Consider the following 14,888-nt stretch of genomic DNA (forward strand, 5'->3'; position numbering starts at 1 on the left):
ATTTCTCGAGAGGGTTAGGACTAATTTAGTCTTAGAGGTGTTAGTCACGACAGTTGGTTGAAGCTCCATCTTAGTAAATATTGAAGCTCCACCTAATTCATTCAAGAGTTCGTCGATGGTACAAATGAGAAATTAATATTTAATACTAGCTGTGTTTAATGTGTGAAAATCTATACAAAAATTTCATGCATCATTTTTTTTGAACAAGCAACATAATTGATGAAAAGAGAATATGATTGGGAATAAGATATCTTGATCAAGCATTTCCCTAATGAGTTTCTCCATCTAATATTTTTGAAATTGCGGGTAGCGATATGGCCGAACATTCACCTGTTTTGATCCCTCAATAAGATGAATTTGATGGTCTACAAATTGGTGGGGTGGAAATTTGGTTGGAGCGAAAAAAAATAAAATTGAAACGATGTAATAGAGTTGTAACTGTTGGAGTGAGTGTTGAGAAACAAGTGTGAGTTGTGTGGAGAAACAAGTGTGAGTTCTAAGTTTCATATTGTTTAGAAAAGTGAAGGTTGATCACTTTATAAGTGAGAGAACTCATACATCTATCACCTTAAGGTTTTCGTTGAATATGTGATGTCTCTCTCATTTGTTTGAGCGAGTCTTTGACCCCTCAAAACCTGCGCCTTCAAATCAACTTCCTTCAATTGGTTCACCTTATTATAAGTAACAAACTTGCATAAAAGTAGGAAATGTTATAACAGAAAAAGATAACAATCAGCTACAAAAACTATCTAGAATATTCCCTTTATTCACACAGAAAGTCTACCATCCAAGCTGGTTTTTGTGGACTGTCGTTTAGTGAAAATTTGACTTTCATTTATATCTGCAATTGGGATTTCCACTTACTCTATGGGGTCTTCACCAATACTTGCGTTCGTATCACAGATCTATACAGTTTGGTTTCGGGCGCTGCTTTCAGTATCATGTCACTTGTTTTGTCGATGGAGTGTCACTTTGTTTCCGAAGTTGATCTTTTATGTTTTTCCTGCAGATATCTAACTTTACAGTTCATGAAGATAATACTGTTTTTGGTCATTGCTGGTCCGCGTTTCAGTTATATAGGGGACACTGTTTGTAACAGAACCAATGGGTTTGCGACTGAGGGCACCAACGAACTGCTTGGATTACCAACATTTCATATTGATAGGAAGAAACTTTCATGCTCAGCACCAAAATCCAATTGATCTCTGCTAAATGATTGATTTGTTAAGTCATTAATGGGGCCAGTCTCTGAAGGCAAAAGTGCATAAAGATATTCAGATGATGAACTCCTCTTCATTATAGTCGTAGGCAAGCGATGATTATGCATACCTTTGCATAGTGTCTCAATTATATCTCCATCCATTCTTCTCTCAACTTTTTTCTTCACCATACAATTAGGCCAAGTACATTTATAATAGCTTCTCTGGTTTTCATTTCCTTTTGCTGATTTCTCTTCATATTTTTTCCAATTATACCTATCCTTATGATCGAACCATCTTAAAGACTGGTTCTGTCGGCTACCATTATCCAAAACATCAATTTCTATGGCCACATCACGATGATCGCTACCATTTTCCATTCTCAAACTTCTAATTTCACGGCAAAAATCCCAATTAGAACGAAGAACCATAAGAGAATAACAGAAGATTGCAGCAACAATAGATAGCATCAAGTTGATTTTCATCAATTGAAGAGTAAAAATTCCAAGGAAGAAATTGAGAAGATCAGATTCAAAACCAAGATCAATATGTCTTGATAAGCAAAAAGACATTAAAGCAAAGGCTGCGCACGAAATAAGACTCAATAGGTCTGGTTTCCCATTCAAATTTTTATTATCAGATACGAAAGAGTATAAAGATGTTAGCAACAAAACAAGAACACCCAAATGAGCTTTCATCAAGAATCTCCTTGAAAGTTTCAATCTTTTCATTAATAACATCATGCTACTGATAATGAAACTTACCGCCGTGTAAATAACGATTTTGAAGAAGTTCCACTCTCCAAAAAGATGATTGAAAGAAGAGCTGAATGCATATGAAATGAGTCCAATGATACATGAAAAAAAACCTAATATTCTCCACAACTTTTTCTTTACTAGTCTATTGGATATTCTTATAGGCATAGTGGTTAATTTGTATTTGGCTTGTAAGACTGATATGTTTTCATAAAATCAGAGAAGAGTTTGATGTAGAAAGTAACTTAACGATTATAACTAAAAAAATCTATTTTAATCTATGATCACAATTCTAACAAAAGTTGTTGACAAAGTCATAATATAGTGTTGACATGAAAACACAGTAGCTCTTAAAAGTCAAAAACTGATGTTGAAATAAATATTTTCACAAATCAGGTACTCTAAATTATTGTCTAGACTTTTAGTCAAGTTTTCTTTATAGCTTCTTATCCAAAGTAGAAATTGGTTTCATCTGTTTGTGTAAGCAATTTTCAAAAACAGCATAGGCCGAAATGAGGATGATAGAGTATGAAAGTGAGCTTTAAGTTATTTAAAATAATTTATGTTAGTTGGGCTTGTCTTAGATATTATTTAGTTGGTCTTTTAGTTATTGGGCCTTTATTTTACTACTCACTATTGTTATCACTATATATGTACTCTTATTGAGAAAGTGAAGATCAATCAATGAAAAATCAAAGTTATCTTTTATCTTATATTTTAAGTCCTTTAATTTTAGTGTTCTTCCCCTTTTCTATTACAAACCCTAGATTATAGTTTTGATAGGATTAGCTTCCTATCAATTGATGCTTTCATCCATGAACTTCAATCCTTCCATGGCAAATCCATACTATCAATCTTTCATTCCTTCATATCCATCAACATATTATCATCACTCTATTCCTCCTTATTACTCCACTATCACAACTATACCACCTACATTAAACTCATACACATCATATCCACCATCACCTAACCCATATATTTCTTACCAAGAACAACCTCAAAATTTCAATCCACAACCAGAAACATTTTACCAAGAGCTAGAAACTCTAAAACAATATTTGATTGAAACTCATAAAATCCAACAAAAATCTAGAGAAGAGTTGAAGGAACAGATTCAAAATTTGTGTCTTTCTCTCAAAGCATCACAACTTTCATATAAAGAAAAGTCACCGGATTTATACAAACCACAACCAAGACAATCTAATTTACATGGAACACAACAAAAATTGAAAACAAATTACTTGGTTAGGAGAACTACAGAAGACAAAGAAGAAGAAATTGATGAAGAAACAAAGACAAGTCCAACGTCTTCTCCTCCAACAAAGCTATCGGATTTGAAACAGCCTCCGACGACATCTCCGGCACTGACTCCGACATTATTACCAAAACCACCAGATCCTCCACCATTCCAACAAACAAAAGATGAATCTTTGAAGTCTAACAAGGTATCTTCTTTCCTTGACAATGCTTTAAACCATACATCACTTATTATTGAGGAAAACCCAGAAAAAAAATCAGCAAAATTTTCGGATCCGCCACATTTGTCTCCATCCGCAAAACAAGTTTCATGTTTATCGTTGATCCCGTGCTTTCTGTCGCTGCCATCGTATAAACCTTCCTTGCTGCAACCACTATCTTCAGTTTCATCAAACATAGTCTCATCATCGCCGGCACTACCGTCACCGCCTCCAAAGCCACCTGATCCTGTGACGTTAATGGGTCTCAATTTTGTGAAAAAAGTTTTTCACGATGCAAGCCTCTATTTTTCCAAGTCTGAGTTGTTATGCTGATAGAGAATCGAAAATATTACAAGCAACTTTCTAAAAGTTTTCCGCCATTTCATCAGCATGTTTTGTTAAATCATGGTTTTGAAGAAAAAAAAAATTGAAGAAAAAAAAAAGAGAAACAAAAAAAGAAGATGAAGATTTAGAAGAAAGAGAAGGAAACGTAAGAAAAAAAAAAGAAAGAGAAAAGAAATGGAAAAAAAAATTGAAACAAGTGAATAGTTGCTCTCTCTCTATCGTGTGCCAGCTGTAATCCTCTATGAGATTATCTAATGTGTAGTGCAGCATATTTGGTGGAGTAGTGGAGTTATGGTATTAACTACACATGAATAGTGCAAGCTGGCAAATTTTTTTTTCTGGTCTAAAACCACTCTACAAGTTGCTTGCATCATCTACAATGAGAATTTAATTTAATTTCTTTAGTTTGTCTAATTTTAATTTTAGAACCTTGAGGACAAGGTTCAAGTGAATCCGTCGGCAATGATAGAGAGTAGTATTATATTATTTAAGTTAATTTAGAATTTATATTAATGTTTTTATGTATTGTTATTTAGCGGGCTCTTATTCATATTTGGGCTTCTTAGTTTATTATCCATTAGAGGATATTATATATGTAGTCTCTATGAGACATTGAGGAATATCAAATGAAATGAAAAAGTATTTAATTTATCTTTTATTCTCTTAATTTTAGTGTTCTTCCCATTTTAGTTAGAAAACCCTAATTTTATAGTCTTGATAGGAATCTTCCTATCAGAGGATGCTCATGTGGATGAGATCCAAACATGGATTTGTAAGAATAAACAGTAATGAATGCCTTGCCATGGAGGGGAGTGGAATTAGGGAGCAATGTTTATAAATGAGGAAGGGGAGACCATCGCAGCGGCAACATGGAATTAAAAAGGATACAATAATTCAATGGCAGTGGAATGCCAAGCCATAGCAAAAGCTTTGTATGGTGGGATATGATTGAAGCTGAGAAAGGTAGAAGTGGAAACAAATTGCCAAATGATGGTGAGGAGGATGAGATCAAAGCTGCATGATTGAACCCACATCGGTTGTATGCTTAGACGAATTGTTTTTATTCATAGGAAATTAGGAATACAAGATTACTTTTTCCATCTTTAGGAGCGCTCCCTCACATTTCTAATTAAAAACTCTTAAATGCAAGCAATAGGAGGCCAAAATTAAGCGATTAGAAAATTTAGGAGACCAAAATCAAGTAATTGAAACATTGGGGACCAAAATAAAACAATCGAGAAATTTGGGAGAACAAAACTGCATTTAAGCCATTTAAAATATCACTTAAATACGGAAATATATTTTCGGACACAGCAAAACTTTAGAAAAAATTTGAAACGGTACTTCTGAGAATTATTGTGTTTGATAAATCAAAAATAGAATAAAAAACAAATGCAAAAAATTAACAGTTAAATTTTCATTTGTCTTCAACTCAAACTTGTTGAAATGTATCGTTTTTTATTGTCAATTGAAGGTGAACGATAATAGAGTTTCACATCTCTTCGATTGTCTAGGTACATATTCTCTAGTATGAATTTTAGATTGAAAAGACGGATGATTTCTAAGAACCTAAATTCAAGAGGGGGCTTGTCGCTGTTGAAGTAGACAAAAGCGAGATATGCATATTAACACATTCTATGTGCGTTTGTGCTAACAATATGAGGGACACTCATATTTATACAAGTTATAGATTATTCGGGAGGATATTCGGGAGATGTATTTCCGAATAAACTAAATCTTGTCTTAGAGGATATTCGGGAGATGTATTTCCGAATAAACCCTGTGTTGTTTAGTGAAGTCATAATGTATACATAAATGTAGTTCTGAATAAACCCCTATTAACTTTTTTTAAAATAGAGTGTGTTCGGAAATGCATTTGTGAATAAACCCTTTTTATCATTTTCTTTTAAAATGAGGTGCATCCGAAAATGTATTTAAGGATTCACCTGTAGCTGTTCACACAGGACATGTTATGGAAATAGAACCTGTTATAAGACACAAAAATATTTTAAAAAAAACTATAAAGATGAAATATACATTAAAATATATGAATATGTATATAGTTTACATCGTTAATATCAATCCAATATTACATACAAAATATGTGTCATAATCTAAATACATTGTCTCATAAAAACTAAAATGGTCCTGCTTTTGACTTTTGCTTATTTGATTCTCTTTCAATCCTACTCAACTTGGTGAATTCTTCCATCTTATCCAAAAACTGATCCGGCGAAGTTTCAGCTTCCTTTTTTAAATGGGTTCTCTACTTAGGTGATGCATGTGGTATATGGCCTTCCAGATTCAAATAAACTTGAACAAAACGTAGTAATTTTGAAAGGGGTCCACATCATCCCAAAGGATATTGATCAGCAGGTTATTTGCCTCGAAAGGGTAGTCGAATCCTGCATTCACGAATTTGGCTGCATTATCGTCAAGTTGAACAACTTTGGAATCGGTCTAGATTCATCTTTATGCACATCAAGGTCGATCATATCGCCTCTCTTCGAAATTTTGTCTTTCTTTTTCTTTCTCCCTCTTCGAGTGAAACTGGTAGCTTTTGTAACACCCCAAATTCTAGACTAATTATTTATTTAATTATTTTAGCGTGAATCTATGAGTCATTGTGAAGTATTGAAAATGTGATGATATGTTGAGTCCTTATTATGGTTTGTGATGATCTGTGATGTTTGAGATTATAATGACTTATGTGATGTCTTGGTGATTCATGTGATGTCATGGTGATTTGCGTGATGCTTAGGTGTATTGATGAATTTTGGTGTATTTTAGAATAATTAGAATAATAAGTGGAATTATTTTAATTAGTAAAATAAAATAATACCAGTGTTAGAGATATTAAGGGTAAGAGTGGCAATCTGTGAAGAGTAAGTGAGGGCAATATGGGAAGACCATATTAGGGGTCCTAGGGGTAAAAAGAGAAAGGAGAAAAGAGGGATTCATTCTGTACGATCAAAGTTTTGAGAAGAGGCGGAGGGAGAGAGCTATGGCACGAAGAACATGGAGGAATACGTAGAGAGAACGCGAAGAGAAATAGAATCCAACCCTGAATTAAGGTAAGGGGGACTCTTCTGGTTAATTCCTATTATGCGATTGTAGGTAATATAATAGATTCATATGTGATTTGATTCGATTGAGTATATTGGGATTGGGATTGTTGGGTTTGGGGAGATTTATGATATTGCATGAAATTATGATTGGAAAATGTGTTTTAATGATGTTTGATGATGTGTGATGATGTCTACTATGTTTTTATACCTTTATATGATGTTTGGAATGTATTTTGGGTGAAAGGTGTGAAATCGCAGGTCTGTTGCAGAGCAGCGAATCTGCAAAATCGCACGTCCGCTAAGCGGAGGTCCCAACGTAGTTCGCTTCTGCCTAGCCCCGCTGGTGCTCCGCTGAGCGGACCTGCTGAGCAGAAAATTTTCCAAACTTAGAAATAGCGTATCTTTTGATCCGTGTATCCTTTCTTGGTGTCGTTTTGGGCGTTGTAAAGCTAATTAAATATTTTATTTGATGAATGGGTGATTGAGCAGTGGCTGGACTTATTTTTAAAATTGATTTAATTTCTTTGTGAAACAAAATATTGTGCCTATGTGTAATTGTGTGAATATGATATTATTTTGGTGTGATGATGGACGAATGGTAATTATTATTACTGGGATGGTTGTGTAAATAATTTAATGATTGTGCATGAATTTGTTAATGTGACAATGTGGTGAGGTTGTAATGATATAACTGTTATTTTGACGTTATATGTGGTGTGAATTATATTGATATAATTGTAGATGGTGTTGAAATCGAATATATCATTCGTTATTGTTTTAGTGAGTTATTGGTGATGACATTGTTCATTTTGATCATGTGGTTATTGTTTTGATCGTATGATGATGATTGATTTTTTTAATGATGCACGATACATGTACATACTTGTTGGTGATAACTATGGTGAGTTATGGTGAGACGATGCGGTGCATCGGATCGATGATGTTTTTAAGTATGTTATATGTGCGCATTCATTCATATGCATTCAGTGATGGATCCCGATGATGTTTGGATCGATGGTGAACATAATTCCCATTGTGCGGAATTTGTGTCGGTGGGCCGTATCTCGATGAGGCGTAGATCGGTCAGGTGGATTGATTCCACAGATTATTGGTACCACATGCATAGTGTCAGTTGGTCATATGCATCTTTGTCATAACATGAAAGTTGATTTCAGTGTTATGTTTGGTGTTGTATTTGTTGTGATAGATGAATGATAATTGAATATCTGAATATATGCCAAATTGGGTGAATGATATATTATGATGTTTTATTGCTTATGAGTGCATAACATTGATTAATTGAGAATGAGACTCACCCTTACATGTCTTCATTTTCAGATTGAGGAGTAGCAGCATTAGTGCTCGGTGAGGATGACTTGTAGAGTCTATCCGTTTATGTTGGGTTGTGTCACTCATGCTCTGATCTTGTAACACTGGGGGGAGATAGTTATAGAGTTTTATGAGATTACTCTATTTTATTTGGTGTTGAATTACATTTCCATTGGTTGTATTGACGATGTCTTCTTATTCCGCTGTGATAAACATGATTATGTGTTGGTGAATCGTTTCCTAATGAAGCATGACTTTGACCATGGTTGGTTTATTTGTTTTAAATAATTGTGGCACCCTTGTGTTTATGTTTTTACTCTGATATATTTATTTAAATTGTCGCGGGGTTTAGAAGGGTGTTACAGCTTTGTCATCCCGCAAGGGCGGGTTGTTAAATTATTTAAAGCCTAAGGATTTACACTACTGCCAAGATGTAGATCTTGCTGACGAAGACCTATCTGCTTGAGCGTGTTGGACTATAAGATATTATACGGACTTCAGTTATCTTTGAACATGCTGATATGTTCATTAGAAACTCCGCGTTTGGGACTCCATTAACCTTTATGCGATCTCATGATTCTCGCATTAGCATGTCCTTTACTTCGTGATTCATTGTAACTATAGCATCGACATGTCCTTACTTTGTGATTCAATGTTAATCGTTACTTGGATGAAATTCTTTGGTGATGGATCTTCGTGAAATTGTTTTCATGTGGATCTCATCGATGACAGGAAATTGATGTGTTGAAAGATTACATGATTTTGCAGAGTTCTTCGGCGCGCTGCAGTAGGTTATTCTCTCCATCTTACGGTTGTATTGGTATAAATATGGATTTGGATCGATAATGATTTGTTTGTGGATTTAATCGTGGAATTTCGCGAGAATTCAATGTTAAATCCCACGAATGGCGTCATTATTTCGTACATAAACCATAAATTGTGTTGATTGGTGATGTAAGACTCTACAACTAGTGATGCTGATCTCTAGTGTTGGGGTGCGGGATGGACGTACAAGATTTGTCTTCCAACACTCAAGTCAGTTACAGTGTCTAAGATGATTATAGTAAAAAAATAAAGATCAGAAAGTGTATCATAGATCTCGCGTGCACTGACTATATATGTTGAATCACATTGATTAAGTTATACATGATTCAACCAGCGCATTGGGCTTTTGGTCGATACAAAATTTATAATTTTTGTCACATATATATATATATATATATATATATATATATATATATATAGGAGGGTTATATTGACTCCAAGAGTAAGTTATAATAACTTACTCCACATATTGACCATTAATTCTTTTCAATCTAATGGTTATTAATAATAAGGAATAGTTTTCTCTTTCCACATTTAATGACTTATTATTTTTAACCATTAGATTGAAAAAAATTAATGGTCAAGATGTGGAGTAAGTTATTATAACTTACTCTTGGAGTCAATATAACCCTCCTTATATATATATATATATATATATATATATATATATATATATATATATATATATATATATATATATATATATATATATATATATATATATATATATATATATATATATATATACGAGGACATATCTTATAAGAATTGGTAAGTTATATGAGAATGTGAAAATGAATCTGAACCATTAGATTTTAAAATAAATGGTTGAGATTAGATGTCATTGCTTTTTTGCCCTCTCTTCCATTATTTATTTTAATAATGGATGAGAGAGAAAAAAAGATTGACACATAATCTAAACCATTTATTTTAAAAATTTATTTATTTCATATTTGTTTTCATATAAAAATGTGTAGCGGCAAAAATTTGAGTTTAAGTCATTTGGTTAACTTAAATCGTTAAAAAGCAAGAGTCGCCACCGAACTTTTTTAATTCCAAAATAGGAAAGGGGAAAAACTCGAAAAAAACCACAAAAAGAAATCTGGATACGGGGGTTGGTTATGTAAGGGGAAGGTGTTAGCACCCCTCACATCTGTGGTACTCCACAGGAACCTTTTGAAAATCTGTGTTTATGTTAAAACTATTTTTTGTTTGCTAAAAGAAATGAGAAAAGAGATATATACAAAAGGAAAAGGTTATTTACAAAAGTTTGCTCGGCAAGACGTTGTATCTTGTGCCTACATACCTCCTCAGTGCAATGGAGAAGTCAGAGCATTTGTAGTTCTGCTCAAAAGTTTTTAAAAAAAGGTTTTATTGAAAACAGTTTTAAAAGAAAAAGAGTGCAAGTGCACAAAAGAGTTTAAAGAAGATCACATGACAAAAGTCAAGGTTTTATTAAGAAAAGAGTTTTGAAAAACAGGTCGATGGCGATGCGCGAGGCACTCGACTTACAAAGAGTTGGTTGGGAGCTTGGTATATGGACCAAGTAATGCGGGGGTGGAGATTTATTAAAAGAGAAAAATGGAAGAAGTAAATGAAAACAAACAAGCTCATACAGGTAAAATCCATACAAGCATAAGGGTTCAGACATAAAGGAATGAACATAAAAAAGGTAAAATAAGAGTGTACGTGCAAGTGTGCATGTGTAAGTACGGTTGATGGCGATGCATGAAGTGCAATCGACTTATGGTAGGAAACGGCTAAGAACCTAATATTCTTTTATTTTGAAAAACGGTTAAAGCATGCAAGCAATAATAAAATAAAGCGGTAAAGGAAAGCGGTAAAATTATTACAAGGCCTCGGGGATGGGGATTACACATTTAAACGAATGGGGATGAAAATTAACTACTAATTATTACAACCCAATCGAAAATTAAAGCTAAATATAAGAATAATATATACAAAAATAAAAATGAATTATAAATGTCCACAATAAAGTTCAATGCCTCAATGATAGTAGTACCTCACAAAAATCAAGCAAATGTTAGCAACGGGTATATATATAGTGATGCATGAATAAATGACAAAAATATACTAACAAACATTAATCAAAATTAGCTAAAGAAAAACATAGAACTAAGCATATTAAAAGGAATTTAAAATAAACAACATATTTTTGTGTTTTTAATATGAGAAATTAAACTAACATATTTTTGGTATTTTTATGAAAATGCAATCTAGTATTCTAATGCTTTTATATTTTAGGCAAAATACCCTTTTTCGTCCTCTAACTTTGACTCGGGGTCCAATTTCGTCCCATAATTTTTAAAAAGTTCAAATAAGTCCCTTATCTATTAAAAACGTACCACAAGAGTCCTTTCCGTCCAACACAGGCAAACGGACGTTAGTAGAAGCTTATGTGGCAGCTTACGTGGACGTTACTGTACTCTTCTCCTTCGTTAAAAGGAATTGGGGGATAGGGTTAAACCAGATTCTTCCTCATTTTCCAGATTCTTCACAAATTGGGGGTTAGGGTTTGCTTGATTCCAACATTTTGAGATTGGGAAGAAACTGGGGGTTAGGATTTTGCAGGAACATGAAGTCGCATCAATGTTCTTCTCATATCTCAGCAGGTAGCCATGAAAGTTTGAATTCTGAGAATTGTAGGAAAGCGAATCTGCATTGTAATGTTGTGGTATGCCATTGTGGAGCTAAAGCCACCCTACGAAAGTCCAAGACAACAAAGACTTTTGGAAGACAATTCTGGGGATGTCCCAATTTTAAGGTATGTTAAGTTTTTAGAGATTGTTGGTTTTCTAAGTTTATGGTAATTTAACAGCAATCTATGGCACATGTAGGGGCCTGTGAATCCTGGGTGTGGATTTTTTGAATGGTATTTGGAGGAAGTTGTAGATACAGATGGTGATTGTATGCAACATATGGTGGAAAAGTTAGGAAAAAAATTTGAAGAGATACAAATGGATGTTGCCAAAGTTAGATTGTCAACTGAAGAGATAAGGCAGGAGACTGATCAAATTCAAAGGCAACTGAAGAAGATGATGAAATTGGAAAAATTTTGTGGCTTGATGATTATGATCATGTTATTGGTTCTGTGTTTTTTTAAGGTCTAGGTTGCTCATGTTAAGGTTTAGGTTGATAAGGAATTAGATGTTATTGGAAAAATTAGTAGATGTTATTGTTAATGTAATCCGTAGATGTTTAGCTTGATGATGTAATTTTAAGGTTTACCAATTGATGTACCTTTTATCATTAATGAAATCAGTGGTTTGGTTAGTGTTAAAATTATCAGTGGTTTGGTTAGTGTTAATGAATACAATATCAAACATGTGTTTCAAATTGAAAGATTGCAATAACACCATACATGTTCATTATCCATACATGTTCAAAACCAAACTTGTTCAATACCATACATGTTCAAAACCATAGATGTTCAAAATCAGACATGCTTAAAAGCTTACATGTTCAACATAATACATGTTTAAAAGCATACATGTTCCAAAAGCGACACTGCCAAAATATGAAACTAACAGTCTAAACAATCTAAATATCCTAAAAATTCTAAACATTCTTCTTGGATGAGTTTCTCTTTGTTGGAGTTGTCCTTCTAGTAGTTGGGCCAATTCTTGATGCTCCTAATCTTGTGGTTGGTCCAGGTGGTACCCAAGGTGTTGGTGCCCTTCTCACTCCTAATTTCTTTGCCTTCTGAGCAGCAGGTTGTCTGCTTCTGGATGTCTGAGAAGGCTGAGTTGTTTGCTGTTGAGTTGGCTGAGAAGCTTGTGTTGGTTGCTGGTGAGTAGGCTGAGAAGCTTGTGTTGGTTGCTGTTGAGTAGGCTGAGAAGCTTGTGTTGGTTGCTGTTGAGTAGGCTGAGTAGAAACCTGTTGAGAAGCTTGTTGAGTAGTTTGTGTTGAGTTTTGTTGAGTAGATTCAGTAGTTTGTGTTGGCCCTGTTACCTTACATGTGGCTTTGTTGTGCCCAGATTTCTTGCATCTACTGCACTTCACAATTAGCCCAGTTCTCCTAAGTTTTCTGTCAGACCCATCTATCTCTCCTTGTTCCAGATTCCTTTTCTTCTTTGGTCTTCCAGGCATCTTTCTGTACTTTGGAGGATGCACATCTGGGTATTGTGTTTTTTCCCATAGGTTTGAACCATTAACAGGGTAAATGACTGGTTTGTATACTGCAATGTACCTGCTCTTCTTATAGTACTCAGGAATATAATCTTCAAATTTGAAGTTCCTACTCTTCATGCATGACAAGGCATGCACACATGGCAAACCAGTTAGTTCCCACCTCCTACATGAGCATTTGCTGTCTTTCAGGTTCACTGTAAACATCTCATTTGGATCTTGCACATGCTTAACTTCAAATATATGTTCATCAGACATCCTACATATTAGATAAACCAAACAATCAGAAGTAACTAAATATTGTTTATCATACCAAACCATAAGAGATACATCAAATATATGTTACACACCTTACAATCCAATTGTTTGTGCATGTACTAGTTTTCTCCACTTGCTTTCTTATGTTTGGTAGCACTGCATCATCAGACAGATTTTGGAACCTCATCCTGTTGGTTGCCCACCTCTCCATGAAATAAGTTCTGATCTCTTCAATCATTGTTATAAGAGGCTTGGACCTTGACTCAAGTATCACACTGTTGAATGACTCAGACATGTTGTTGAGTAATGTGTCACATTTGTTGGTTACCTGGCATAACATTCAGAAGCATTCAGAACCATTCAGAAATAAGTTTAAAAATTTCAGTGAAGTTTACCTTAAAATGTGATTTACTCCAGAATCTGGGAGATGTCTTCAACATATGCAGATATGCCTCACCATTGATAAGCCTCATAGCCCTCATTTCTCTTTCCCAAGCTTGTACATATGTTGTCTTTGCAGCCTTCCATATGGCATCCTTTAACATTTTTCCAGGGAACTTCTTCCTAAAGTTGTTGTAAAGATGCCTTACACAGAATCTTTGTTCAACACCTGGCAAAAGTTCATCCATGGCTGGTAGTAGACCCTGTAAAATACAAAATATGAATTAGCACATACAAAATGTAGTAGTAATTATCACAGACAAAATATGATTATGTACACACCTTTTGTTGGTCAGAAATGAAGGTGTATGTAAGGCAATCTTCTTGACCTCCTAAATCCTCAATCAAGAGCTGCAGAAACCAGGTCCAACTATCCTTGTTCTCTCCTTCCACAACTGCAAAGGCAACTGGGAGCATCTGATCATTTGGATCCCTACCTATTGCAGCAAGAATCTGCCCACCACATAAGCCCTTCAAAAAACAGCCATCTAGACCTAAGATATGTCTAGACAACTTGAAGCTTTCTTTACATGCTGCAAAGCAAACATACATCCTTTTAAAATAAGGTCTTTGATCTTCTACACCTTCTTGAACTGGTTCAACATTAAGTTTCACAGTGGACCCTGGGTTAGCTCTAAGTAGCTCATGACAGTAATCATATATTCTTGTGTAATCCCCTAAGAAAGATCCATCAACCATGTCTCTTGCCCTGAATCTTGCCCTTATTGCCTTGGTCTTATTAACACCCACATTCCACTTTCTTTGAGCATTTGCTTTTATATCCTTTATCTTCATCCTTGGGTTGCTTTTCAAAGAGTTTTGAATTCTCTTGCTCAGCCATTTAGTGGTCAACAATTTTACATTATAGTCCCTACTGCACTCATGCCATGTCCTTCTTCAGATTGAACATTTGGTATCTCTTCTTGGTAACTGCACCAGTGCTATCATCACTATCACATCCACTATGAAGTTCTTCACTTTCATCCTCCATACCCTTTTCCATATCTTTATCAAACTGTTTTTTGCTTGGTTCACCATCAGGGTGTGGTTCATGTTCAA

The 14,888-nt window shown here is 34.6% G+C and overlaps 2 protein-coding genes across 2 annotated transcripts; both read right to left on the reverse strand.

Moving 5' to 3' along the window:
* Position 1: 1 nt before the first annotated feature.
* On the reverse strand, positions 2–2,467 carry LOC131631692 (uncharacterized). The gene has a single exon (XM_058902459.1). It carries the CDS (start codon positions 2,120–2,122, stop codon positions 1,154–1,156), a length of 969 nt encoding a protein of 322 aa, XP_058758442.1. The 5' UTR covers positions 2,123–2,467; the 3' UTR covers positions 2–1,153.
* A 10,026-nt stretch (positions 2,468–12,493) lies between these two features.
* LOC131631679 (uncharacterized) lies at positions 12,494–14,574 on the reverse strand. The gene is made up of 4 exons (XM_058902446.1): positions 14,112–14,574; positions 13,784–14,032; positions 13,481–13,716; positions 12,494–13,389 (listed from the first exon to the last, which is right to left on the reverse strand). The coding sequence occupies exons 1-4, from the start codon at positions 14,526–14,528 to the stop codon at positions 12,561–12,563; spliced, it is 1,731 nt and encodes a 576-aa protein (XP_058758429.1). The 5' UTR covers positions 14,529–14,574; the 3' UTR covers positions 12,494–12,560.
* Between the last annotated feature and the right edge of the window lie 314 nt (positions 14,575–14,888).

Source organism: Vicia villosa, unplaced genomic scaffold (assembly GCF_029867415.1).
Source record: "Vicia villosa cultivar HV-30 ecotype Madison, WI unplaced genomic scaffold, Vvil1.0 ctg.000857F_1_1, whole genome shotgun sequence".
NCBI lineage: Eukaryota > Viridiplantae > Streptophyta > Magnoliopsida > Fabales > Fabaceae > Vicia > Vicia villosa.